At 49.7% G+C, this 27,514-nt stretch overlaps 1 protein-coding gene across 1 annotated transcript; it reads left to right on the top strand.

Annotated features, from left to right (window-relative positions):
- Positions 1–573: 573 nt before the first annotated feature.
- Positions 574–24,332, top strand: LOC310920959 (uncharacterized protein; the record flags this gene model as incomplete). The annotated part of the gene is made up of 18 exons (XM_083881017.1): positions 574–996; positions 12,104–12,318; positions 12,511–12,571; positions 12,875–12,970; positions 13,104–13,268; positions 14,169–14,294; positions 14,544–14,764; positions 15,161–15,195; positions 15,280–15,614; positions 20,536–21,129; positions 21,915–22,129; positions 22,246–22,306; positions 22,466–22,561; positions 22,714–22,878; positions 22,987–23,112; positions 23,320–23,540; positions 23,894–23,928; positions 24,013–24,332. The coding sequence occupies 18 exons, from the start codon at positions 574–576 to the stop codon at positions 24,330–24,332; spliced, it is 3,510 nt and encodes a 1,169-aa protein (XP_083737143.1).
- Between the last annotated feature and the right edge of the window lie 3,182 nt (positions 24,333–27,514).

Raw genomic sequence — 27,514 nt, 5'->3', positions numbered from 1 at the left:
GGTTGAAACTGAGTGCATCTGAGGGTGTGGCTGGGAGCCTGGGTTTTTGTTGGAATTCAGTGAACCCAGTGCCTGGTGTCAAGCTGAAAATGACAGATTTAGCTAAAACAAGGGTTTCCCTCGAGGGCGTGATGCATCAGAGAGTTCACGGGGCTTTGTGATGAGTGACAGCCGCAGTCCAGGGAATTTGAGTTGGAGTTTGGCTCCAACACCAACAATACTTTTGTTTTTCTTTACTCTCTGGGGAGTGTTTGCTGGCAGGTCATGGTTGTGGTAAAGTGAGGAGGGCGTCCTTTCAAACCTGAAAACAATGATGAGAATGAAACAACCCCCCAAAAATGACACCTCCACTCCCCCTTGGCACCGGCCAACTCCCTGAGCCCATAAAAAGGGGGGACCCAGCAACGGCTCCCACAGGACTTGGCTCCTCTCGCCTCCCAAGCACCAGCCTCAGCTCTTTGCTCAGAATTTTGGAGACCCTTCACCATGTCTCGCCAGTCCTGCGCTCTTGGCAAGGGGTTCAGCTCCAGCTCTGTGTGTTTTGGGGGCAGGAACAAGGTCACGTTCGGCCCCATGCCCCGTGGAGGATGCCGAGGATCTGGTGGCGCTGGCAGCTTCAGCAGCAGGAGCCTCTATTCCCTGGGGGGCAGTAAAAGCACATCCCTGGGAGGATTTGGGGGGGCTGCTGGTGCCTGCAGAGGCTTTGGTGGGCAAGGAGGCTTTGGCTTTGGGGCTGGAGCAGGATTTGGGGGTGGCTATGGTGCAGGGGGCTTTGGTGGAGGCCTCGGCAGTGGCTTTGGTGGAGGATTCGACGGCGGGCTGGGGAGCCAGGGCTTCCCCCCCTGCCCCCCGGGTGGCATCAGGGAGGTGACCATCAACCAGAGCCTGCTGGCCCCCCTCAATCTGGAGATTGACCCCGAGATCCAGAAGGTTCGGACACAGGAGCGGGAGGAGATCAGGAAACTCAATGACAAATTCGCTTCCTTCATCGACAAGGTTTGGAGGGGCTTCACCCCAGGATGGGCTCTGGAGGGTGGGAATGACTGGGAGATGCCCATCCAGTGGCACCCAGAACTGGGAGTTGCCCAGATCACCACAAACTGAAGGTGTTTGGGGCTGTTTTTAGGGGGAAATTGGGCTATTTTAAGGGGAACATTGGGCTACTTTGAAGGAGAAAGTGATTTTTTGGGGGCATTTGGGGCCATTTTTAATGGAATTTTGGGTGCTTCAGGCTACTTTTAAGGAGAAGACGTGATTTTGGGTGACTTGGACTAGTTTAAAGGAGAAGGTGGGATTTTGGGGGGAATATTTTAAAGGCGATGTTGGGATTTGGGGTGTTTTGGGATATTTTAAGGAGAAGATGGGATATGTAGTGATTTAGGCTATTTTTAAGGAGGTGATTGGACTTTTTGGATATTTTGGTCTATTTTGAAGATGTTGGGACATTTTTTGGCTATTTTGAACAAGAAGATGCCAAACCCATGAAGTTCACTGTCTTTCTCCTGTTTGGAGGCTCCAAAATTGGGGAGGGGACATGAGCCCCTTTTCCCCACTCACCCCATCCACTGTAGTCTTACCTGTCCTGTAGGACTGGGGAGTTATCACACATTAAATGGGAATAAAACATGGAAAAGATACGGGGGAAAAATCAATAAAAAGTTGGAATTTTAAAGGAAGAATCTGACTCTTTCCCCACCTGTTTAGGTCCGGTTCCTGGAGCAGCAGAACCGAGTCCTGGAGACCAAGTGGAAGCTGCTGCAGGAACAGGGTGGTGCAGGAACAGGGGGCAGGAACCTGGACCCTTTCTTTGAGACCTACATCAGTGGGCTGAGGAAGCAGTTGGATTGTCTCTCCAGTGAGAAGCACCAGCTGGAGACGGAGCTGAAGAGCTTCCAGGACATGGTGGAAGACTTCAAGACAAAGTAGGTTGTTTGGGCTGTCTGGTGGCAAATAGACAGAGAGAAAAACTCACTTCAAATGGCCCCAAAAAATTAAATATTGATAATAATTGTCAATATTGATTTTTTTCCCCAATGGTTAGAAAATGTTAAAATGTGTTGGGGAAAGTGAGTTTGGATGAAAAGTAGTGCTTTTTCAAGGTATTTCTCAACTTTTCCCAAATTTTCTCAATATACTGCTTGAATTGTGCTTCTTCCTGAAGAAGGATCCTCCACTCTTTGTCTTCATTGAGAAAGAATTCCTTAAGAATCATTACAATTCAATTACATTACAATTCAATGAATTAATCAGTTGCTAAACCCAACTTTAATTTCCTTATGGATTTCTTCACGATTCATTCACATAATATCATTCAAGATTTGAGGATTTCTGTGGAAGGTTGACATGAAGTAAAAAAAAAGAAAGGAAAAATAAATTTCCTTCTGTTATTTATTATAATATATAATTTATTTAAGTCTGTAAATATATACATAAAATGTGTCCAGTTGGAAAAAGTAGAACAAAGACCGGAGAAATTAATCCACTTGAGGAATTAAAGAAGACAGTGGGCATGGAAGTCTGGGAATCATCAGAATCCACAAGACCTGGGATCAACCAGAGGTTGCTGGGTGAAAACTGACTTTATAATTGGAGATGAACATCTGGAAATTTTGGGTCCATTTGGAATTCTGTGGTGTCCTGTGCAGGGGCAGGAGCTGAACTCAATGATCCCTGTAAGTCCCTTCCAAATCAGGAGATTTCACGATATCTGTGAGGAGCTGAAGGTTCTTGGATCTCATAGAAGGAACTTGGAGTGGCTGCAAATACCAGGACTCACTTTAGCAGAGCCAGAATTCTTCTTTCCAGGCTTTCCTCACCCAGATGCTGGAGATGCAGGAGCCAGGGCTTGTCCTGAAAGGCGAAGTGCAATTCCCTGTCCATAAATCTCCCTTGTGGCAGATCTATTTTTGCCGAGTTTATGAGTCTGAGGCCAACAATGTTCATTAGTTTGAGCCGGAGCCAAAGCAAGCAGCCAGATTCCATCTCCCTCCTTCCCATCCACAGGTACGAGGAGGAGATAAACAAAAGGACGGCAGCTGAGAATGATTTCGTGCTCCTGAAGAAGGTCAAGTTCTTGTTTTTTTACCTAAAGGGATTCCAGAAGAGCTGGAGGGGAACATTGGACAAGGGCCTGGATTGTCAGGGCAAGGGACAATGGCTTCCTACTGCCAGAGAGCAGGGATAGATGGGATATCGGGAAGGTATTCTTCTCTGTGATGGTGGGGAGGCCCTGGAATGGATTTCCAAGAGAAGCTGTGACTGCCCCATCCCTGAAAGTGTCCAAGGCCAGGCTGGACGGGGCTTGGAGCAGCCTGGGAGAGTGGAAGGTGTCCCTGCCTATGGAAGGGGATGGGGTTGCATTTAAGGTGCCTTCCAACCCAGACCATTCCACGATTCCATGAAATTTTAGATTAACGGGTGTGTGCTGGGCAGGTTTTCTCATCCGTCTCTGCTGCAGGATGTGGATGGAGTCTACATGACCAAGGTGGAGCTCCAGGGAAAACTGGATTCTTTGTCAGATGAGATCAACTTCCTCAAGTGTCTTTATGAGGCAGTAAGTATTCCAGGGACACCAGGATGGGAGAGGGTTGTGGCACCCTAAGGAAGCTCTGGAAGGGATAAATCTGGGTTGGTGTCACCTGCAGGAACTGTGCCAGATGCAGAAGACTGTGTCAGACACCTCGGTAGTGCTATCCATGGACAACAACCGGAACCTGGACCTGGACAGCATCATCGCCGAGGTGAAGGCGCAGTACGAGGAGATCGCAAACCGCAGCCGGCTGGAGGCCGAGTCCTGGTACCGCTGCAAGGTGAGGGTGGGCTTCTCCAGTGTCCAAGAGGGTCGAAGAGCTACTAGTGGCAGCTCAGGCCATGGCAAGATCTGAAATGTTGCTGGTGCTGGTTCATCCAGAGTGGACCTGGCACAGACTTGCTCTCCTTGGCTTGTCTGTGCTGCACAGAAGCTCTGGGAGCAGCTGAGGTCACAATGGTCACATAACCCTACTCAGTGTGCTCCTTCTGCTTCATCCCAGTATGAGGAGCTGCAGGCAACTGCGGGCAAGCATGGGGACAGCCTCAAGGACACTAAGACTGAGATCTCCGAGCTGAACCGCATGATCCAGAGGATCCGGGCTGAGATCGAGAGTGTGAAGAAGCAGGTGGGGGTTATGTTTTTTGAGTAATGTGGAGGACCTCTTGGTCATGCCCTTTAGAAATTCCCTGAAGGGAAATAAGTGTGGTGGGAATTGTTGGGCATGGGAGGGACCTGGGAATAGTTGGATCTGAGTGGCTCTGGCACAGGTTGCCCAGAGAAATTAAGGATGCTCCATCCATGGAAGTGTCCAAGGACAGGTAGGACATGGCTTGGAGCAACCTGGGATAGTGGAAAGTGTCCCTGCTCATGCTCCAGATCATCTTTAAGGTGCTGTCCAGCCCAAACCATGATGTGGTTCTCTGATCTGGGATCATGGTTTCATCTCTTACCGGCTGCCTCCACCCCACTCATCCCATCCATGTCTTGCTCTCCAGTGTGAGACCATTCAGACGTCAATTGCAGACGCGGAGCAGCGTGGGGAGGTGGCTCTCAAGGATGCCAGGGACAAACTGGCCGAGCTGGAGACAGCCCTGCAAAAAGCCAAGGCTGACATGGCCCGGCAGCTCCGAGAATACCAGGAGCTCATGAACGTCAAGCTGGCCCTGGACGTGGAGATTGCGACCTACAGGAAGCTGCTGGAGGGCGAGGAGTGCAGGTGGGTGGGATGCAGCAAGAATTCCAACATATCCTGATCACTCAATAGGAAAAAACTGTGCCATCATCTTCATAAAACATTAATGATGTTGTCATGAGCCATGGACCATGGTCCTGTGGCTGTGCCAGTGGACCAATCCTGACTTCATGGAGCTGGACCACTCCAGGTACTCTGTCTGGATCTGACAGTCCATCTCTTTTCCTTGCAGGATGTCTGGAGAGTGCCAGAGCTCCGTCAGCATCTGTAAGTACTGTTCCCATGGGAGTGTGGTGGGCTGGGATTGGTGCTCCCAAACTTCTTGGTGGCATCAGAGGTAACCTGGTGCCTTTTGTTCCTCTCTGCAGCCGTGGTGGGTGGCAGCAGCTCTATAGGAGGTGGATACAACAGCGGATTGTGCCTTGGAGGAGGAATTGGCTTTGGAAGTGGGAAAGGCAGCTGCAACACGGGCAGTGCTGGTTTATGCTTCAGCCTGGGAGGGGGCGGATTTGGTACCGGGGGTGGATTTAGCTCCCTGGGTGGGGGATCTAACTCAGTGGTGGTGGGGGGATCTGGCACCATCCTGAAGAACGGCAGCCCCACTGTCCGGAGGGCATAGGAAAGAGATCAACCCCCTGACCATGGCACCCAGAGGAGAAAGGAAGCGAATGCACGATGACCCCCCAATGACCACTGAGTTATGGGCACTGATGGCACCTTAAACCACCACTCAGACTGTGGGTAGGAGACAAACATGGCCAAATACACCTGCTGAGGACTGAGACTCCCAACAGCAGTTGAGAACAGCTCAATCCCTTGTGCTCCCCTCCAGCTGCTGGACATCAAGGTGCCCAGGTCTCCTTTGGGAGCAGGACCTGCCCATTCATGGGGAGCCCCACACCCGGCTGGGATGAGCCCATGGAGCTGCACCCTCCAAGCAAGAGGTGCCTGACCACAGGCAGGAGTGGGGATGGATCCAGGCGCAGCTCCAAGTGTGGAGGGAAGCTTCAACTTCTCTTAGGCTCTTCTGCTGGATCCAGCCATGGTGCAGCTTTAATCAGTGCCACTTATCAGCCGCAGCTCAAGCTCTAGAACAGGAATTTCCTCCTGGTGCCTTGGCCTAGCTGAAGATGTTTCTCACCCAACTGACTTTTAGTTTGCTTTTTACCCCCAAGTTTCACTCAGGCTGTTGTAAAATGTTTATTTTTACTCAGGGTTCACCTTTTCCTTGGGACCATGGGAACAATCGCGTGTGTTTGCTTAAGTCTTTCTCCTTGGCATGTGCCATCCCCCAATAAAGACGAGAGGCAGAAACTTGGTGTGGTTTTCTCCCCGACCAAAGAGTTTCATGTTGTAACAAGTCTCGTCTTCTGACGAGATCTGAAAACACTTCCTGACTTTCTCCTGCCCTTTGAAGTCTGAATTTAAAGGAACTCAGGTGAAGGTGCAACCGGGTCTCCTCTCACCCCTCTCTGTCTACAAAAATGTGAGGAGTTTGTGAGTTTCACAGGAATAAGGAGGGTCCCACCGGGGAGGTTGAAGGGACTTTAGATGCAGAGAGACAGTGACACAGTTGGGGGTGTCTTTGGTGACAGCCCTGGGAATGAGTCCACTCCCAGCAGAGAGAAAGAGGCAGCCCCCAGATCCTCCTCTCTGTCCTGCAGGATCTCTGGACATGGCAGAGATTGTTGTCCCATCACTGTCCCCACCAGATCTGAGCAGACTTTTAGACTCTGTGGATTTCAGGAGACTCTTCCCCTACAGTGGTTCCTCCCAGGTGTTGCCGGCTCCGGCCAGCCCTGGCACCACTGCAACACAGGGGTCTTTGAGCCAGTGAAGCAGAGTCACTACTAAGGCGCGGATGAATTGAGAGACGGGACCCTCCTTGGAGGCAGCAACTGAGGTTTATTCCACCTCAGGGCTGAAGCTCCGAGAAACAGGGAGACGGAGAGATGGAGAGAGGGAGAGACCTCGAGCACCTGAGCGTTACAGTATTTAAAGGGGGGAAGGAACACATGGGACGGCAGAGCATGGGGACCAATGACAGGGACTCAGGGTGCATAATATAACTTGTAGGAGGGGGAAACCCTGACTCTAACCAATCACCTGGGACTCTTCCCAGAAGTTTCTAGACACTGGGAGAGGTCTCTGGTTGAATGGCAGGGCCAGGTGCCATGTAAACAACAAGATTGACAGGTAACTGCTTTATGGTCTGAAGAACAGGGAGAATAAGGGGTAACAGGGCATGAACTATGCAACATTAACACATAACATATCAGCAAAGGATAACCATTAGCACTCATCAACCCACTGCCACACTTCCCTTCCTCCTTTTCTTCCTAAGCTCTTTCCATGCCGGAATTAGCCAGTTTGGGATGTTCCACAGCTATCCCACCTCTCCCTGACCACTGTTCCTGACCACGCAACTGCCCACTCTGTCTTCTGAGGTGGCCCCAGGACTGTGGGGCCACATCTGGAGCTCCCAGGGCACTCTTTGCACAGCCCCAAGTGCTTTAGAGCATCCTACCATAGTTGGTGTGTGATAAAGAAGAGTGGTCATCACCCCTCCAAATAATTTGGAGCTAATTCCTTGGTATCCATGGTTTTGGAGCCAGCCTTGCAGCTTTTCCTACTATCTGGACTCACCAGGGATCCATGGGTTGCTCTTAGGGCATCTCCAAAAGGTAACTGAGACCATGGGAAGAGCAAGACCTTCCTCCTGCCTCCTGCTCCATCAAACTCCATCTCTCCTCAAAAGCAGAGTATTTGGATAAATTTTGATCCCCAAACTCTTGTTGTGGTTTGACCTCTTGCTCAGGAGACCTTGAATCACATCTCTGGCCAACCACAGACAGGGTTTGGGGTGACTCATCCCATTTCTCCCATATTCTGTTCTGAGCTGGTAAAGGCTGAAGACATCCAGTACCAGCAGCAACAGGCGGAATGTCACAATGGAATGTCACAATACTGCCAGCACGGGCTTGTCACTGCCTGGGTGGGGAGATGGTTTGAATGATGGTTAAACATTCGGGAAGTTGTAAAAGTGACCTGAAGTGGTGTTGAATGAAAAGGCATTGACTTCCCTTGGAGTCACCCCAATCCCTGGGAGTCACCCCAATCCCTGGGAGTCACCCCAGTCCAAACTCACTTCCAGTGGTGACTCCTGCCTGAGGAGATACAAAGGACTTCTCCAGGAGCCCAAGGGACAGTTGCTAAAACAAACACACATACAGATCCCTCCCCTTTTGTTCCTGGGATCACACCAGCAATTAGAGAAGAATTCTCCCAGGCTGGACGCAGAGGCGATATAATTCCTGCCTCTGCTTGGAGGAGAGAAAATATTTTCCATGGTCTGAAAATAGGATTGGATTCATCAGGGTTTGTCCTTGCCCATGGCAGGGGATGGACTAAGATGAACTTAAAGGTCTTTCCCACCACAAATGATTCCATGATTCTGTGATTTCATGGTTTCCTCTCAGTTATTCAAGGCCTGTTTCTTTTCACAGCATCATGGAACACTGTGGGTGGGAAGTGACCTCTGAAGGTCATTTTCCTTCACCAGGGGCTCCAGGAGACTTGCAGAGAGACTTGGAAAAGGCCTGAAATGATGGGATAAGGGGTGATGGCTTCCAGCTGGAAGAGGGCAGGATTAGATGGGATGTCAGGAATGGATTTCCCAGAGGAGCTGTGGCTCCTGCATCCCTGCAAGTGCCCAAGTCCAGGTTAGACGTGGCTTGGAGCAATGGGGTCTAGTGGAAGGTGTCCCTGCTCATGGCAGAGGTGGGATGGGAGGATCTTCCACTCCTTTCCCACCCAAGCCATTCCACCTCTGCCCACCATGTTTGAACCGCGAGGTGATGTCGATACCCAAATCCCAGTTTGATTTCCTAAGCTTGGCTGGAGCCGTGGCCATGACTCAATGCTCGGCGTTATCTCTCCACAGGCGCTCGGGGCTCTGCCGTTTGCTGACTCGGGAACTCTCCTCCCCTGGGAACAGGAGAACTTTCAGATCGTGTCATCCCGCCCACAGGAGGAGAAAAAAAACACCAACAAAAATCCCCCAGGAAAGTGTAATCAGAGGTTTAGTAACGCTGAGGGAGGCGGGTCTTGCCTGGGCTATTAAGGGACAGTGCCTCAGCACCCATTTTTATTGTCTGTGTATTGATTTCTTGTCTACTGTTTGATTTATTGCCTATAAAGCCCTCTGTCCAACTCCCAACCCCTCCCCCCCCCCCCCCCCCCATTCCTTTGCTCTTACAGTGAGGCATTGATACTATATATATTTATTTTTTCAAAAGTAGAACTTGATCTTGAAGGTCTTTTCCAGTTTCAACACTTCTATGATTCCATGATTTTTCTTAGCCTTATCTACCCCCCCAATCCACTTCCTTGAGTCCTCCCAGACCCACACAGGTCTTGGAGGTGGGATAAACACAGGGAATGTCATGTTTTCCAGTGGAAATGCCAGTTTAGCTGCATGTCCGGGTCCCAAGGCACTTTTGGAAATGGGTGTCTGGGCGATATTTTTAGAGGTATTTAAACATCTGATGATACCAGAAGTTGCTGGTGTGGATTTTCCAGAAGCTCTTAATTAACATGTGTTCAGTGAGAATTTTGAGACCTGCACCAGATGGCTGCCAGCACAGTTAGGTGCCTCCAGAGATGTTTGTTTGGACTTCAGTATGTCCTAGGTGGCTTTAAAATGTTGAAAAGGAATTTAAAAAATATTTTCTTTGTAAACAAAGAAAATTAGACCAATTGTTGTTTGATAAGCAAGGCAAAAAGGTGGATATGCGATGGATTTTTGGATTAAATGACATACAGAGTCAGCCTGAATCATTCCATGATTCTGTGAAGGGTGGTGCATGCCCAATCCCATGAAATGTCCAAGGCCAGGTTGGACAGGGGCTTGGGGCCACCTGGGATAGTGGAGAATGTCCCTGCCCATGGCAGGCAGTGGAATGAGATGGGCTTCAAGGTCCTTTCCAACCCAAACCATTCTGGAATTCTGTGATGGATCATAGTCTGAATCCATCCTCAGCTGGGGATCAGAACTGGAGGATCCCAACAAACTCCTGCCTTTCTAAAATCTACATCTGCCAAAGATATATTTGCATATAAACACCAAAATAAATTAAACAGCTGAAAAGAACGGTGATTTCTCCAAGCCCTATGCTCTCATTTCCACATCTCTATAAATGAGTCGAACTCTATTAATTGCATTTACATTGTTTCAGGGCATGTGATGTGGGAAGAAAGGTTTGAGATCTCTCCTCCCCAGTTCTTGGGGCTGTCCCTCCATCTTCCTGCACGTCCCACCGCGGCAGCCGGTGCCTAATGCCTCCTCATGGTCCTGAAGCTTTCAGAAAATCCTACACGGGTTTCCCAGCAAGGATATTTCCTCACTAGTGCTGAGATTATCTTGGCATGAAGACAAAGGGACATGTTTTAGTCCAACAATAAATGAATTTCCAGTGCCAGCACTAGTGTCTCGTAACTGGTGAGGTTTTATTTATCAAAAAGGCGCAGGGCCTCATCAAAATGCAATTTGCTGAGCCCTGGCTGTAGATTGAGAAACTAAATTCTATGAGCCAAAGGCAATTTTCCAAGTAAAAAGAAGACTGAGGGTGTAACTTAGGTGTGTTTTGGGAATTGTGAAAGCTGATCTACAACTTGGCATGAGCCGCAGTGCCTGCCTGCAATGGGGCTTTGGAGTGAGAGATTTAAAGATAAACACAAGCAGGGAAACAACCCCAGTGGATGAAAGGTGGAAAATAAATGCCTGGCGTATCCTAGGGAGGCTCTTGCTGCTCCACAAAGCGTATGATTCCTTAGTCATGGAGTGCTGCGAGCCTCAGTTGGATTTTTTTTGCCTTTCCTCCTGCATTAGAGGGTGTGTTTCTGGGTAGGGTCAATGTTTGGCAAATTGGAGATGGAAATCTTAAGCCACGCCACACTGATGAAGACAGGACCTGTCTCCTCCTTCACGCCCATGCAGACCCAGCCCATCTCCAAAAACACATAAAAGGGAGCATCCGCTGCCCTCCAGCCAGAGGGACTGACTTCCCTTTTTCCACCCACCTTCTCACCCACAAACCCATCGAGTTCCTCAGCTTCTCCCTTCTTGGCTCTTTTGAGGATAACCAGCCATGTCTCGTCAGTCTGTCTGCAGGAGCTTTGGAGGGGGCAGTAGAAGGGGCTTTAGCTCCTGCTCTGCAATTGGTGGTGGCTTTGGAGGTGGCGGCCGGAGCAGGAGCAGCTACAGCTCGTACTCAGTGTCCAGGGGATTCGGAGGTGGAGGACGGTGCGGGGGCTTTGGCAGCCGGAGCCTCCACAACATGGGGGGCAGCGCCAGGATATCCATGGGCGGGTGCTACGGTGGCGGATACGGCGGCAGGATGGGAGGCTTCGGCGGGAGCTATGGGGGTCTTGGCAGTTTTGGGGGCGGAATGGGTGGAGGAGGAGGAGGAATGTGTGGCTTTGGAGGAATGGGTGGAGGTGGAATGGGTGGCGGAGGAGGAATGGGTGGCTTTGGTGGCTTTGGTGGCGGGATGGGTGGTGGAGGAATGGGTGGCTTTGGTGGCCCAGGCTTTGGCATGGGTGGCCCTGGGAGAAGTGGCCCTGGGATCCAGCCAGTGCAGATTGACACAACCCTCCTGCGTCCGGTCCATGTCGAGATTGATCCCCAGATCCAACAAGTTAAAAACCAGGAGAAGGAACAAATCAAGACCCTGAACAACCAGTTTGCCTCCTTCATCGACAAGGTGAGAGGGTGGGATTGTGCCTGATTAAGCACAAAATTAGGAGGAACTTCCAAGTTGTGCAGAAATGTCCTTCTAGAGCTAAATCCCAGCAGGCAGAGAAGCTTGAGCAGAGCCTTTTCATTAAGGGAAGAGATGGGAATCTCTCCTCCATACGAGATCAAAGCAATGTCTCCAGGGCTTTCATCTGCCGTGTTGCACCAAGCTCTACTCTGAGGTTACTCTCGCAAGCAGGTTCAACACCTCCAACCTCCGCAGGTTTCGGGCACAGATTCTCCCTTCTCCACCACTCTCTGCCCAAAGAACCTCCCATTTAAGCATTAATTTATATATTTTTCTCTTTGTTTTCAATTCTCCAGGCTTTTAAATCTAGGCTGGAGACTGCCTGCAATGGGGCCAGACTTGGACTAAGGGCAATGTGTAAAAGCTCCTTTGAGTAGAAAATTATTAGAAATTTCCTTCTTTTCCCAATTTTGCAGTTTAGGCCCCAAGAGAAATTTTAAAAATCAGAGTTAATTGGTTTTCTCCTCACCATGCAAATCTTTCTGAGTGATGGAAGAGATGTTTTGGTGGCAGCTGTTTCCATGTGATGGTGGGTCCTCTGTGTGTTGGCTGTAGGTCCGATTCCTGGAGCAGCAGAACAAGGTGCTCTCCACCAAGTGGGAGCTGCTCCAGCAGCAAGGGCCATCGGGGCCAAGGAAGAACCTGGACGTGATCTTTGAGAATTACATCCAGAACCTGCGGAGGCAGCTGGAATCAATCCTGGCACAGCGGAGCCAGCTGGAGTCAGAGCTGCAGAACATGCAGCAATATGTTGAGGATTACAAAACCAAGTGAGTTGTGGAGCCAGGAGCATCTCAAGCAGCTTTTTGATCACTTTAGTTTTCTCCAACTATTCTTTATGGTGATAGTGGAGATAGTTTCTCATCCTAAATATTTTAATTTAGGGATTTTTTTTCCCTTTGTTTCTCATGGCCCTAGGCAGGAAAGTCCAGGAACTCAATTTGCACTTTTTCTCTCCATAGGTATGAGGAAGAGATCAACCGGCGCACAACAGCTGAGAATGAGTTTGTGGTGCTGAAGAAGGTGAGTCACAGGCACCACAAAATAATCCCACAATATTTGGCTTTACTTGTGCTTGAATGGGAATCGTGGAGTTTTTAAGATCTTCCAGCTGATATCTGGAATTCCTCATACTCAATTTGCATGATTGAATGATACCATAACATTATTTATTTTTAGTTATTTTTATATGGTCATAGAACTATATATAAACATAATGATGTCTGAAGTAAATAACACCAAACCCTCAGCATAGACAGTGATTCCCACAAGCTGAAGGATTCCCAAGAGGAAACAAAATTATTTTCTGTGGGATCTTTCCTTTAGGATGTGGACAGTGCCTACATGACCAAAGTCGAGCTAGAAGCCAGGGTGGGAGCTTTGACAGACGAAATCAACTTCCTGAGGTGCATCTATGAGGAGGTAGGAGCTCTCTCTTCTCCAGAGGGGTAAAATTTTCATCAGGTGTGTGGTGGCCAAGGACACTGAGGTTGGACAGGGTGCCTGGGTGGATTTACACTTGAGATGGTGCCTCTGACTCATGTGTTGGTTGCAGGAGCTGTCCCAGATGCAGACAATCAGCCGGGATCTGTCCGTGGTGGTGTCCATGGACAACAACCGGCACCTGGACCTGGACAGCATCATCGAGGAGGTCCGGCGCCAGTACGAGCAGATTGCCCAGAGCAGCCGGGCTGAGGCTGAGGCCTGGTACCAGAGCCAGGTGAGTCAGGGAGCAGTTGAGACTCTTGGGTGTGGCTGGGTGATTTACAATAATTTAAGGGTGAGACACCTTTTCAAGCTAACGGGGCTAGAGCTTGTGGTGCAAGGAAGGTCTAGAGGGATTGAGCTGCTTTTGAGGGATCTGACTCACTGTTCCCAATGCGTGCTAAACCCACCAAGGTGTGTGGCAGAAACTGATGCCTTGAGAGGCTACCTAGACAGACACTAGACAGTGTTAAAAGAATAAGTACATATTTATTAAAAAGTTTTTTAAAGAATACATCTTTGATAGTACAAGAGCCCAGCCAAGGCTACACCCAAGATGGATGATGGGTCACAAGTTTTCACACTTTTATAAGTTTTGGTCTATTTACATAGTGGGGTTTAATTGTCCAATTATAGCTTCAGGTTATGAAGTTCCATCCTCTCAGTTTGCTCTCCTCAGTTCACTGTTGTTTATACTTTTTGGGCCTGAAGCTGCAATGGTGTCCTTGGTTCTCAGGCTGGAAAGGAATTGTTTTATCTGACTGAACCATGAGGAGAACTTGCTAACACTTTACATGAAGTTCAGAGTTACATACTAATGCAGTACAGAATCTGTAAAATATGAAAGCTTAAGGCATCAAAACCTCTCAATAAAAACAGCCCAAGTGGTTTTTCAGCCCAATGAGAAAATCCCAGCCTAAGTGGCTTTTCAGAAGGCAAGAGATGCATTTTAGTGTCACTAAGATCCATTTCAAAGCTCAAACCCAATCACTGAGTCCCAGAGCCACCTTGAACATTGAGCTGGGCATGATGAGTGGGTTCTCATAGCGTCACTTGACCCTTGAAAGTGGGGACAAATCTCGCAAAGGCACCAGGAATGTGTTACTGATGCGTTGTTCTGTCTTGGTGCCATCAGTACGAGCAGCTCCAGAGCACGGCCGGCCGGCATGGGGACAACCTCCGCAACACCAAGATTGAGATCCAGGAGCTGACCAGGAACGTTCAGAGGCTGCGGGCTGAAATTGAGAATGTGAAGAAGCAGGTAGGGGTTAGTTGGTGTCTTGGGGATGAGATTGAGGGCATGAAGAAAGGAAGGGACTGGTTGGTGTCTCAGGGAAAGATGGCAGCAGGTTGGATCACAAATGACCATGAGTGGAGCAGAAACCTTTCATCACTCCAAGTTCACTTCATGCAGATATTTATTTGCCTCCTGATTTCTCCTCTTGGGGGTCTGAGGACTGATCATTAGGGACAAAGTGAGTTCTGACAAAGCTCCTGGTGTGCTCCCCAGAACCAGCAGCTGCAGGCAGCCATTGCTGAGGCTGAGGAGAGGGGAGAGATGGCCCTCAAAGATGCCCGGTTGAAGCTGGAGGAGCTGGAGAGTGCCCTGCAGAAGGACAAGGAGGAGCTGGCTCGCCTGCTGAAGGAGTACCAGGACCTGCTGAATGTCAAGATCGCGCTGGACGTTGAGATTGCCATGTACAGGAAGCTGCTGGAGGGGGAGGAGAGCAGGTAAACAGCTGAGCTCTCATTGGGTGTTGTGATCTACACTGGACACCTGGAATATTGACTGTAATCCCAAACCAATTCTTTGGGCTAACAGGTGGCTGTTACGATTGATGCTGTGTGGGGTATTCTAGGGGTCAGGACCCCTAGAATAACTGGTTCCCTTGGGGTGGCAGAGCTGTGCCCAATCTCCGTCACTGCTGAGTTTTTAATGAACCTGAAATCTAGAGAAACCTCATTGTAAAGAGGAATTGCCAACCCCGTCCCTCCTTCAATCTTTTAGTGATTCCAAAGAGGCTTAGGAGGATGAACCAGGAAAATTACTTGATAGTGGAAACACAGTTTAAAGCTTTTACAACCTCTCTTTTATTGGGTAATTAAAATGTCCATTTTCCCTCACAGGCTGTGCAACGACAGCATGTCCAACGTCAATGTCTGTAAGTACCTGCCCTGGGGTCCTTCAGAAGGGGTAGAACTTGTTCTTTTGGGCTACAGGTGAGTAACCTGCTCTTCTCTTCCAGCCGTGGTGGGCAGGACGACTGTCTCTGGAGGCAGAGGAGGCATGGGAGGAGGATTCGGAGGCAGCGGCATGGGAGGAGGATTCGGAGGCGGCAGCTGCGGAATGGGAGGAGGATTTGGAGGCGGCAGCGGCATGGGAGGAGGAATGGGAGGAGGCGGCGGCATCTGTGGAGGAGGCAGCAGTTTTGGAGGAGGCAGCATGGGCGGCAGCTGTGGGATGGGGGGAGGAATGTACGGCGGAGGCTTCTCCTCTGGGAGTGGAAGGATGTGCGGCTCTGGCGGGGGATCCTCCTCCGTGCGGAGATGCGTCACCACCACCTCGGTCAAATCTTCGGGAGTGAGATTCTGAGCTCCGAAGGCTGACAAGGAAAGAAGCACCTCCTCTCTCCTCCTGACGGCAGCCCAGCCTCCCAAAGCTCAACTCCGGTGTCCTGCAATGGGATGAACTCTGTCCCTCCCACCCAGCTCATTCCAGCTCCTGTTCCCACCCGGGGCTTTGGTGGCGTTGCCGTGCGTGTCCCGGCACCGGGAGCTGCCTTGGCAGGAGGGGTTGCTCTGCCTTCCTTGCTGTGTTGTACATTTCTTGTGGCAAACGTGTATAAAACCCGTCTTTCCTCCTCTCTCCTCCTGTTCTGTGTCCCTGGGGTGCTTCTGTGTGTGTCCATCCTGCTACTCCCTTTGCAGGCCTTTGGGGTCAGGGTGGGTGTGGGGCAAGCAGGGCTCGTTCCTTGGGGAGGGGGCATCTCAAGCGGTGGCCAGAGGGGTGAACTGGCCCAGGGTGGAGCTTCTGGGCAGCTTTGCTCACTTGGGAGCCCCAGGTGTGCTGCCACCAGGAACTTCCCTGGAGCTTTGGCTTCCATTCCACTTGTCCCAGCTCTTGGTGACACCTGGGACACCTCAAACACACATGGACTATCCTTAAGGAGACCAAAATTGTCCTTCATGCCCAGCTCCCCTGACACAGTGCAAAATGTACTGTCCCCACCTCCCCCCTCCTCTCTGGGCTGCCCTCCTTCCATGGGATGTTGCCATTCCCAATAAATTGCAGAGAATATTCATGATGATGTTGTGTTGTTGCTTTGGCGGCTATTCTGGGCAGGGTGGGAGAGGGGGCTGTTCTGCTGCCTGTCCCTGTGTTTTGAGGGGACAGATCAGTGGTGGGGATGAATCAGGGCAAGTGCCCCACCTCAGATGATGCTCTTGACTGTCACCTGGAGGCACAAGCCTATATCTGGAATGGTGGGGATCTGGATCCTCCAGCTGAACAATGAGAAATAAGAGCCCAGGTCAGAGATCTGGAATCATTGAATATTGGAATGGTTTGGGTTGGAAGGGATCTTAAAGATCATGCCATTCCACCCCCCTGCCATGAACAGGGACCCCTTCCACTAGACAGGAGGTGTCACACCCCTTGGACCAACCAATGTAAATAAGTTGCCTGAGGTTCCTCTGGAATCATCTCCAGGTGCAGGTGCCTTTGATCTGTGTTAGGTGAAGGAGATTGCACCAGTGTTGCCATGTGCAGTGGTGCAAGGGCAGGTGAATATGGATCAGGATGCTGGCTAAGCACCTGTTGCTGGCTGCAGTCAGCCACAAACTCATGTGCCCCAGGATAAGCCATGATTCCAGACTCATCCTGAAATCAGGATGAGCCATGATTCCAGCCATGGGAACATGACGGGCTGGGAAGGTGTGATTCATCCCCATCCATGAGCTCAAGTACCATCCTCTCCGTGAGAAGCCGATGAACTCCCCAGTGGCTCATCCTTGCTCCAAGAGCAGGAGGGAGAGATTTGGAGGAGCTCAGGAGGGGATTTGGGAGGGGAGTCTGGAGTGTTCAATCTGAGCTGTGCTGTGGTTCCTCCACCACCCAGAGATCAAAGAGGCAGAAAATGCTGTCAGTGGTGGTTCAAGAGTCCCACAACAGCCTCTGGGAGTTGCTGGTGTTCTCAGAGTGGGTCAGGAAGCTGCAGACTGAGGAGGAAAGGCAACAGGGAATGAGTACAGGCTTCTTAGAAGAGAGAATTGTCCCATTGGGAGTCCAGCAAGAGGGTGCCAGAGTTGGGGAATGTGTCTGGATTTGGCCCAACAGGAAGATGCAGAGAAGCTGCTGTTGTGCCAGGAGCAGTTTGAAGTCCGGCTTGGGGCAAGCACCTGTTTTGATGCTTAAGAGTCTGTTTCTTCCCAGCTTTAAAATCCAGAAAACAGCGTTGTAGTGCCAAGTGAGGAGTTGTTGCAACACCTCCTCTGTGTGAGATCTGTGATGGAAGCTCTTGGCTGGGTCAGATTTGAAGCCGGAGTGTGGCTTGGTCTCCATCCACGTTTTCTGCCGAGTTCACATTTTCCCTGGTGTTGATCTTACCATGTTCAACTCCTTGTGTAAGAGATCTGAAGGATCAACTTGGTGTTGAGTCTCACCTGAAGGCGGCTGTAGTGACTCCAGGTTTGGGATAATCTGTACATCTTGTCTGAAGACGTCAGGGTGACTCAATCTGGGTGTCTTATCTGCAGGAGCTGAGTGTGGTCAGCACCCAGGCATCTGGCTGACTTTGCAGATCTTCCTCCTCGTTGAGGAATCTCCTTGTGGGATGTTCCAGTGAAGTCCTGGTGCCTTCATAGCATGGGTTTGGCAGTTGGGAGGGAGGCCAGGAGAAGGGACAACCTGTTTTCTCTACCTAAACCTGAGCCACTCTGCATGTCCCTCAGGATGCTGGTCACGAGCGAGTGTGCTGGGCTGCAGGATGGTCTGGAGAGCTTAAATCTCCATCTGGGAGATGACCATGGAGAAACCAGCCCATCTTGATTGCAGCTGCTTTTGGAAGGGAGGGTGTCCCCTCCATGCTGTGGGGGTGCTGTGCATTCTCCAGCTGCAGGAACACACACCTGGATAACCCTTGGCTAACTCTGGTCCCCCTGGCTGGTCCCCCTCAAAGCTGGATAACCTTGTCCCTCAAGGATGGGATAATCCTTGGCCAACTCTTTCCTGAGTCCATTGAGGGTGGGATAACACTTAGATAAGTGGTTTTTGAGCCCCTCATGGGTGAGACAATCCTTAGCCAACTCTTGCCTGAATCCCTTGAGAGGGGCATAACGACCAACCAGGGCTTAGGAGTGGGGTAAGTCTTGTTCAAGTGTTACTGAGCCCCCAAGTGTGGAATAACCCTCGGCCAACTCTTACGAAGTTCCTCAGGAGTGGGATAATGTGGTCCTGAGAGATTTTTAGCCTGCTAGTAGCTGCTAACCTTTTCCCAAGGAAAAATTTCTCAAGAAAGCTTTTTCTCAAAACAATCTTGGTAAACAACTCTCCTTTCTCAAAACAATCTTTCTGCAGGTGCTGTTTTGCTGTTTCTCTGGTTTAACCAATGGCATTAGAGAGGTGTCGTTCCTATTCACCAATCTTGTTAAGTCTGTATGGGAACACCTTATAAAAGGTAGTAAAAATTTAGACAACAAAGCCTTCTTTTTCTATACTCCTCGCCTTCTGAAATGTTTGGAGTCTTTTATGTCCTAAGGCGACAGGATAACTCTTGGCCAACTGTTGAGTCTCTCAAGAGTGGGATAACCCTCAGCCAACTGCTGACTCCCTCAAGGGTGATGTCTTCCCCTCCCTTACACTCTGTTCCCTGCAGACCAGGGGGCTCAGTACTTCCATCCCAGCAACGGTCAGGGACATTTTGGTTTCTGATGCCTTGTGATACTTTCAAACCACATTTAGTTGCCCAGATCTCATTGGAGATTCTGAAAATTCCTTTTGAAGGTCTGTGTTCATACACAGGTCTTTTGAATGGCCTTAAGTTCATGTTTTTCAAGGGCTAAATTCAAGTATTTAAAGGGCTAGAAGGGCATTTTCTGTCATATTTTCATTACGTGTGTTGTGCTGTTTTCTAGGAAAATGTGGACATTCATTTTCTATTTAATTCATTAAATGATTCAGGTATTTAATCAATAATATTCAGGTAAATAAAACCTTTAGAATGCCTCTTAAATAGTATTTACAGACTTGGCTTCCTTTTAAAATAGAATCTACTTTTTTTGGAACACACTTTTTTTGGAACACACTGATATTATTTGTATTATCTTTAAATAATTAAAAATTCATTTACATGCAACACACACAAAAAAAGGGTTTATTTCAGACATGTCCTATAAAATACATTTCTAAACCACATTCTTAAACCACATTCCTTTCCCAATAAATTATCTGGAAGCAAAAGGTTATACTGTGCCTTGGGGGTTGTAACAGCTCCATTTCTCAGCAGGTTTTTCCATGTCAGTCATCTCATTTTTGGAAAAAAAAACAGGTAAATCGGAGGTCATGGGATTCACCAGAGCAGCAGGAACCCCTCACCACTTTGAACTGTCCGTCATTCCTCTTCCATAGTGTTCGTCTGTCCCTGATATTGTCACCAAAGGTTCCCAATGTGTCCCTTCATTCTTCCTCAAGCAGTCATTCCCTGTCACCCTCAGAACACTGAGGAGAGTGAGATTATTCCAGTCACCTTCTTCCCTCTGCTTCAGCATCCTCCAAAGCCCCAGATGGTTGTCTCAGATTTGAGGAGTTGCAAGTGCAGGGAATTTAGTCTACAGGCAGAAGACACTCCCATTGTAGTGACACCAAATGCTCCAAGATGTTTTTCCTCTCTAGCAGGAGAATATGCTGAGTCTCCTTAAATTTTGGTGTCGTGAATTCCCGTTCAGGATTGGGAAACATCTCCTGAAACTCCAAAGGCAATTTAACATATAAAATGGGGATTAAGGGTGTGTGTGAGGAATTGTGAAAGCCATATTATAGCTGGGATTTCATCAAAACTTTGCCTTTCTGTGTAGCTTTGATAGGGAGATCTTTATCTGGAATTATTGGGAGCCACTAATGAGGGCAGGATATCCAATGAGGGGCTGCAGAAAAGGGAATTATGGACAAAATTGATTTTCAAGATGTCATAAAGATATGAGAGTCTACTTAGTCATGGAGACCTGCCTCAATGCTCGTTTTATTCACCTCTAGATTACAGGGTGTGTTTCTGGGCAGCCCCAAATATGGCAAAGCTCATGGAAAATCTGTCAACAGCCCCGTGCTGATGAAAATATTAAATTGCTTTCCACTTTCACGCCCAACCTGTCCCAGCCCACCTCCAGCAGCGGATAAAAGGGAATTCCCAGAGCTGTTGAAGCCAGAGAAGACTCTGCAGACTTCCTTCTGCCCACATCAACTCAGCTGGTCTTCTGCTCTTCCGGATTTTGATTCCACTTGGGAAAAGTCAGCCATGTCTCGTCAGTCTGTCTGCAGGAGCTTTGGAGCCGGGGGGAGAAAAGGATTCAGCTCCTGCTCTGCTGCTGGTGGTGGCTATGGAGGCAGTGGTGGCCGGAGCAAGATCAGCTACAGCTCGTACTCCTCATCGCGGGGAGGAGGCGGAGGACAGTGTGGGGGCTTCAGCAGCCGGAGCCTCCATAGCATGGGGGGCAGCAGAGGGTTTGCCATGGGCGGATGTTACAGCGGCGGAGGATATGGTGGCAGGATGAGTGGCTTTGGTGGAGGAATGAGCTGTGGAGGCATGGGTGGTGGTGGAATGGGTGGTGGAGGAATGGGTGGCTTTGGTGGTGGAATCTGTGGAGGAATGGGTGGTGGGTCAGGAATGGGCGGCTTTGGTGGTGGAATGGGCAGTGGGGGAATGGGGGGAATGGGCGGCTTTGGTGGTCCAGGCTTCCCTGGCGGCATCCAGCCGGTGCAAGTTGACCCCAACCTCCTGCGTCCGGTCCATGTTGAGATTGACCCCCAAATCCAGCAAGTCAAAAACCAGGAGAAGGAACAGATCAAGACCCTGAACAACCAGTTTGCCTCCTTCATTGACAAGGTGAGAGTTTAGGACTGAGTTTTTTTGGAGGTGCCATGTCAAACAGCTTCCTTGGGGCGTGGAATGGGAATTTTTTTGCTTTTATCAACAGCTGTTGGAGTTGTCAGACCAATGCCTCAGCATCAAGTTGTAATTAGTCAGATTTTATTAAGTAGTACTGAACAATAGAGGAGGTTTTGTGCTAATGGAAGTTTAAAGAGAACACCTGCAGGGTATTCTGGGGATTGTCTTGTCAAGGCATTCTGCAGTCGCATTATGGATGATTCAGGGCAAAATCATCATTGTAAATTCAATTGTCCTAAGAGTTCTTATTGCTGGAATTTGCTTTTTGATGAGACTTTCTTCTCAAAGCCTGATTCTAGAATTTTCAGAGCATTAACCTCTTTCCAATACTCTTGGATTATTTGCATTTCAAGTAGAAGCTGAAGAAATAGAGAATCCCTATCAAGAGAATGCATGGGCAGTTAGGGAATAAAAACATCATGTTTCTTGACTTCAGTGCTGGAAAGATGATGTCAAAGTCCAACCCTGATGCTACAGAAAATTGGGATGGTATTTTCTACTGGCAACATCTCTTTGTCCCCAAGGGAGAAGTATAGAAATACTCAAAAATTAATTGTCTAATAAAAAATAAATTAAATAATACTTCTCATGCACTTCAGGAGCTTGAATGCCTGAATGAGACATAGATGGGGAGTGATCCCCTGGTTCTCCCAAAGCTCCCAGGAGATTTGAGCAATGGGATGTCTCTGGCGAATGTTTCACACACCCTTTGTTGGCTGTAGGTCCGATTCCTGGAGCAGCAGAACAAGGTGCTCTCCACCAAGTGGGAACTGCTCCAGCAGCAAGGGCCATCAGGGCCAAGGAAGAACCTGGATGTGATCTTTGAGAATTACATCCAGAACCTGCGGAGGAGGCTGGAATCAATTGTGTCACAGCGAGGCCAGCTGGAGTCAGAGCTGCAGAACATGAGGCAGTACGTGGAGGAGTTCAAAACCAAGTGAGTGTGGGGACAGACAGAGAGGGACCAGCTGGGAGAGCGGAGCTGGTGCAGAGACCCTGTGGGTGAAGTATCCAGGGGTCCCAGAGTCTCACCTTGTCCTGCCCTCACCACAGGTACGAGGAGGAGATCAACCGTCGCACGGCTGCCGAGAATGAGTTTGTGGTGCTGAAGAAGGTGAGTCTGGAGACACCAGCAGGGATAGGGTGAGGGGAGACAGGAGGTAAAGACGTGGGAAGGACTCAGCTCCAAGATGGGCAGATCCAAATAGGAAGAGCTAACAGCTCTTGTGCGATGAGAGGAAGTCGTGGTCAAATTCTGGGATCTTTCCTTTAGGATGTGGACAGTGCCTACATGACCAAAGTCGAGCTAGAAGCCAGGGTGGGAGCTTTAACAGACGAAATCAACTTCCTGAGGTGCATGTACGAGGAGGTAGGAGCTCTCCCTTCCCCTGGGTGAGGTTTTAATGAGGGTGTGGTGGCCAAGGACACTGAGGAATCTTTGTGGTTTTGATCTGGAGAGGTTGCCTGGAGCTGCTGCTCCACATCATCAAATGGTGCCTCTGACTCATGTGTTGGTTGCAGGAGCTGTCCCAGATGCAGACAATCAGTCGGGATCTGTCCGTGGTGGTGTCCATGGACAACAACCGGCACCTGGACCTGGACAGCATCATCGAGGAGGTCCGGCGCCAGTACGAGCAGATTGCCCAGAGCAGCCGGGCTGAAGCTGAGGCCTGGTACCAGAGCCGGGTGAGTTGGGAGGGGATTGAGGTTCCTGGGATAGTCCTCACTGTTTGAATCACTGGAGTTTTTTGTCATTTGTGTCCCTGATGGGAGTCTTTGTCCCCATGCCCATAGTATGAAGAGCTCCAGAACACTGCTGGAAAACATGGGGACAACCTCCGCAACACCAAGATGGAGATCCAGGAGCTGACCAGGAATGTCCAGAGGCTGCGGGCTGAGATTGAGAATGTGAAGAAGCAGGTAAGGGACCATCAGCGCCTTGCTGGGTGACATCTGAGTGCTGGGTCAGGATGGGGTTGGGTGGTGAGAGGGAATGCAGTCATAAAAATTCATGCCCTTTAGAGGAGATGGATTTTTTTGTCTGTTTTCTCTCCAGTTTGTGCTATGAGAACACTCCAGTAGAGGGTGGGGAGAAGGAATCTCACATACTGGTTTTCTTTTCCTCAGAACCAGCAGCTTCAGTCAGCCATCGCGGAGGCTGAGGAGAGGGGGGAGATGGCCATCAAGGATGCCAGGAGGAAGCTGGAAGAGCTGGAATGTGCCCTGAACAAGGACAAGGAGGAGCTGGCTCGCCTGCTGAAGGAGTACCAGGAGCTGCTGAACACCAAAATTGCACTGGATGTTGAGATTGCCATGTACAGGAAGCTGCTGGAGGGGGAGGAGAACAGGTACCAAATTGGAATCTATTTGACTAAATTCTGGACAGATTATAAGATGTGTGGGTAAAACCCTTGAATCCACACTACAGATTGATTTTGTGTCATTGATGCTCTAACTTCCAAGTATATAATAATTATATTAAGCATAAACATACTTAAGCAGGTTTTCCATTTTAAAAGAATGTGAAGGTAAAGATTGCTCATTTCTTGAAAGAATAATTGGAAAATTCTGAAAAAAATATTGAATACTGCTAATTTTTTAAAGAATAATTAAGAAATATAAACTTTTCCAAAAACGGAAATTCTCAGCTGAAGAGCCATGCACTTCCAAGAGGAATAACTGGTCCCATTTTCCCTCACAGGCTGTGCAACGACAGCATGTCCAACGTCAATGTCTGTAAGTATCTGCCCTGGGGTCCTTCAGAAGGGGTAGAACTTGTTCTTTTGGGCTACAGGTGAGTAACCTGCTCTTCTCTTCCAGCCGTGGTGGGCAGGACGACTATCTCTGGAGGCAGAGGAGGCATGGGAGGAGGATTCGGAGGCGGCAGCTGCGGAATGGGAGGAGGATTTGGAGGCGGCAGCGGCATGGGAGGAGGAATGGGAGGAGGCGGCGGCATCTGTGGAGGAGGCAGCAGTTTTGGAGGAGGCAGCATGGGCGGCAGCTGTGGGATGGGGGGAGGAATGTACGGCGGAGGCTTCTCCTCTGGGAGTGGAAGGATGTGCGGCTCTGGCGGGGGATCCTCCTCCACGCGGAAATGTGTCACCACCACCTTGGTCAAATCTTCGGGAGTGAGATTCTGAGCTCCGAAGGCTGACAAGGAAAGAAGCACCTCTTCTTTCCTCCTGACGGCAGCCCAGCCTCCCAAAGCTCAACTCCGGTGTCCTGCAATGGGATGAACTCTGTCCCTCCCACCCAGCTCATTCCAGCTCCTGTTCCCACCCGGGGCTTTGGTGGCGTTGCCGTGGGTGTCCCGGCACCGGGAGCTGCCTTGGCAGGAGGGGTTGCTCTGCCTTCCTTGCTGTGTTGTACATTTCTTGTGGCAAACGTGTATAAAACCCGTCTTTCCTCCTCTCTCCTCCTGTTCTGTGTCCATACCTCCCTTCCTCTGTGTGTGTCCTGCCCTCCTTCCCGGGATGTTGCCATTCCCAATAAATTGCAGAGAACATTCACGATGTTATTGTGTCACTGCTTCAGAAGCCACTCTCGGCAGGGTGGTTCGTGCTTTGGGGAAGCAACCTGTTGGGAAGCTGAGAGCCATTCTTTGCTCAGTGCGTTGTGCCTGTGCTTTGATGGAGCTGAACATGTGGGGGTGGACTAGGGCAGGAGCCCCAGCTCAGGTGATGACTGACTCTCACCTGAAGGCACAATTCCAGGGGGTCGTGCTGGATGCTCAGTTCATACAATGCTCAGTAATTCAGCCAGCAGAAGACCAAACTGAGGAATACAGGAGCCTGCTCAATTTTTAGGCATCTCCTTCACTCAGTTCATCCCTGGAGTCCTGCAGAGTTATTCCCTATCCTGGTTTAGGGCAAATTTGGGAGAAAACCTCTGAAATAGGGTTCCTCTGTAAAGCAAACCCAAATGGCTCCTCTCCCCAGCTGGTCTTGGAAAAGAACTTCCTCGGAGAAAAGTGGAAAAAAATATTTGTTTAACAAACAAAGTGCCCACAAGCATAGAAATGAATAACATGAAACAACAAAACCTCTTGCTGCTCTGAAGAGAGATGGCAAAACTGAGAGAAGTCCTTGCTAGGAGTTAGCTCAGCTCTCTCAGTCTCTTACCAGTCTGAGTCCCTTCGGCGCTGGAAAGTGCCAAGGTCCAGGTCGAGTGGGCCACAGGCGCAAGATCCCTGTGCTCCTCTGGGTTTTTCAGTCTAGGACAGGTTTAAACAATCCCAATAAAAAAAGAAAAAAACAGTCCAGGGAGCTTCTCTGCCTCAGCTAGCTAAACTAACTAAAAGCAAAAAACATTTCTGTCTGGCCACTGTCTGTGCCTCTGATGAACAACATTGTCCCAAGGAAGAAGAAAATGCAGAGGAGTGAATGCTGTTTTCCAAAACAAACTCCACATGTCTTCTTTCCCTGCTTTCCCTCAGAACCAGACTTAAAGGCACAGAACTCAATATACAGCACAAACAGAACAGATGACTGGGCTACAAGCATCATAGAGTCACCCTAGGACATTCCCCCAGCAGATTTCTGCAATTGTTGGGTCTGGATACCTCCAGCACAAAGGGGTCCAGTATCTTCCCAGTCACTGAGCTAATACAGGCTGCCTAATCCCAGTGTTTTGGGCTCAGCTTTAGGCACACAAAGGCACTGAGTGCCTCAGTGCCCGCATCCCATTTCTCCAGATGTGGCAACACTCCAATTCCTGAAGTTCTAGGACAGGGACTTTCTCAATCCTGCTTGGATTTTGGAAGCTCAAAGGGTCTGCTGAAACCTGTGTCCTGGGATTTAGGCAGGAACATTCCCAGTGCCTTGTGGCCAGACCAGCAGAGACCCACAGGGACCAATGTATGATGAGAATCAGCAGCAGCAGGTGGGAGCCAACACTGGATCAGTCTCACCTGAGTTTCCTGCCTCAGAATGGGCTTCAGGTTGTGATGAGGGGGTGGCAGGGTAGGAGCCCCTTGGGTGGGAGAGCTGGTGAACACGGATAACAATGGATCAGGATGTTGGTCCAGCACCTGCGTCTGGTGCACACCTGGGCTGTGGGATGGCCAGGTGGGATGCACAGTTTGGCACCCAGAGAGCAGTGGGAGCACTGGAGAGCCATGTACCATCCCCGACCAGCCGTGGGAACATGACGGGCTGGGAAGGTGTGATTCATCCCCATCCATGAGCTCAGGTACCATCCTCTCCGTGAGAAGCCGATTAACCCTTCAGTGGCTCATCCTTGCTCCAAGAGCAGGAGGGAGAGATTTGGAGGAGCTCAGGAGGGGATTTGGGAGGGGAGTCTGGAGTGTTCAATCTGAGCTGTGCTGTGGTTCCTCCACCACCCAGAGAGATCAAAGAGGCAGAAAATGCTGTCAGTGGTGGTTCAAGAGTCTCACAACAGCCTCTGGGAGTTGCTGGTATTCTCAGAGTGGGTCAGGAAGCTGCAGACTGAGGAAGAGGTTCAGGAAAGTGAGCTCTTAGAAAAGGGAGTTCTCTGTACTTTGAAGGGTGCTGGAGCTGGGATTGTGGCTGGGTTTGGCCCAAATAAAGATGCTGAGTAGGCAATGCCTGTGTGAAGCTGGTGTTGTGCCAGGAGCAGTTTGAGGTTTGGCTTGGGGCAAGAGTCACCTGTTTTGGTGCTTAATCACCTGTTTCAGTGTTTAATTTTAAAAGCCTGTTTCTTCTAAACTTTACAATGAACTTTACATGGCGTTGTAGCGCTGCTGTGAAGAGTCATTGCGACACCTCCTCTGTGCTCTTGGCTGGGTTGGATTTAAAGCTGGAGCGTGCCTTGGTCTCCATCCACGTTTTCTGCCGAGTTCACATTTTCCCTGATGTCGATGATTCTGCTGTGCACAGCTCCTTGCGCAAGAGATCTGAGGGCACAGCTGGAGCCCAGCTGCCTGTCGAGTTTTACCTGGAGAAGGCTCAGGCGACTCCAGGTTTGGGATAATCTGCACATCTTGTCTGAAGACGTCAGGGTGACTCAATCTGGGTGTCTTATCTGCAGGAGCTGAGTGTGGTCAGCACCCAGGCATCTGGCTGACTTTGCAGATCTTCCTCCTCGTTGTGGAATCTCCTCATGGGATGTTCCAGTGAAGTCCTGGTGCCTTCATAGCATGGGTTTGGCAGTTGGGAGGGAGGCCAGGAGAAGGGACAACCTGTTTTCTCTACCTAAACCTGAGCCACTCTGCATGTCCCTCAGGATGCTGGTCACGAGCAAGTGTGCTGGGCTGCAGGATGGTCTGGAGAGCTTAAATCTCCATCTGGGAGATGACCATGGAGAAACCAGCCCATCTTGATTGCAGCTGCTTTTGGAAGGG

Source organism: Zosterops lateralis (assembly GCF_965231275.1).
Source record: "Zosterops lateralis genome assembly, chromosome: 32".
In the NCBI taxonomy this organism is placed as follows: Eukaryota; Metazoa; Chordata; class Aves; order Passeriformes; family Zosteropidae; genus Zosterops; species Zosterops lateralis.
The sequence above is the reverse complement of the archived record's forward strand: the minus strand, read 5'-3'. Positions and strand labels throughout refer to the sequence as shown.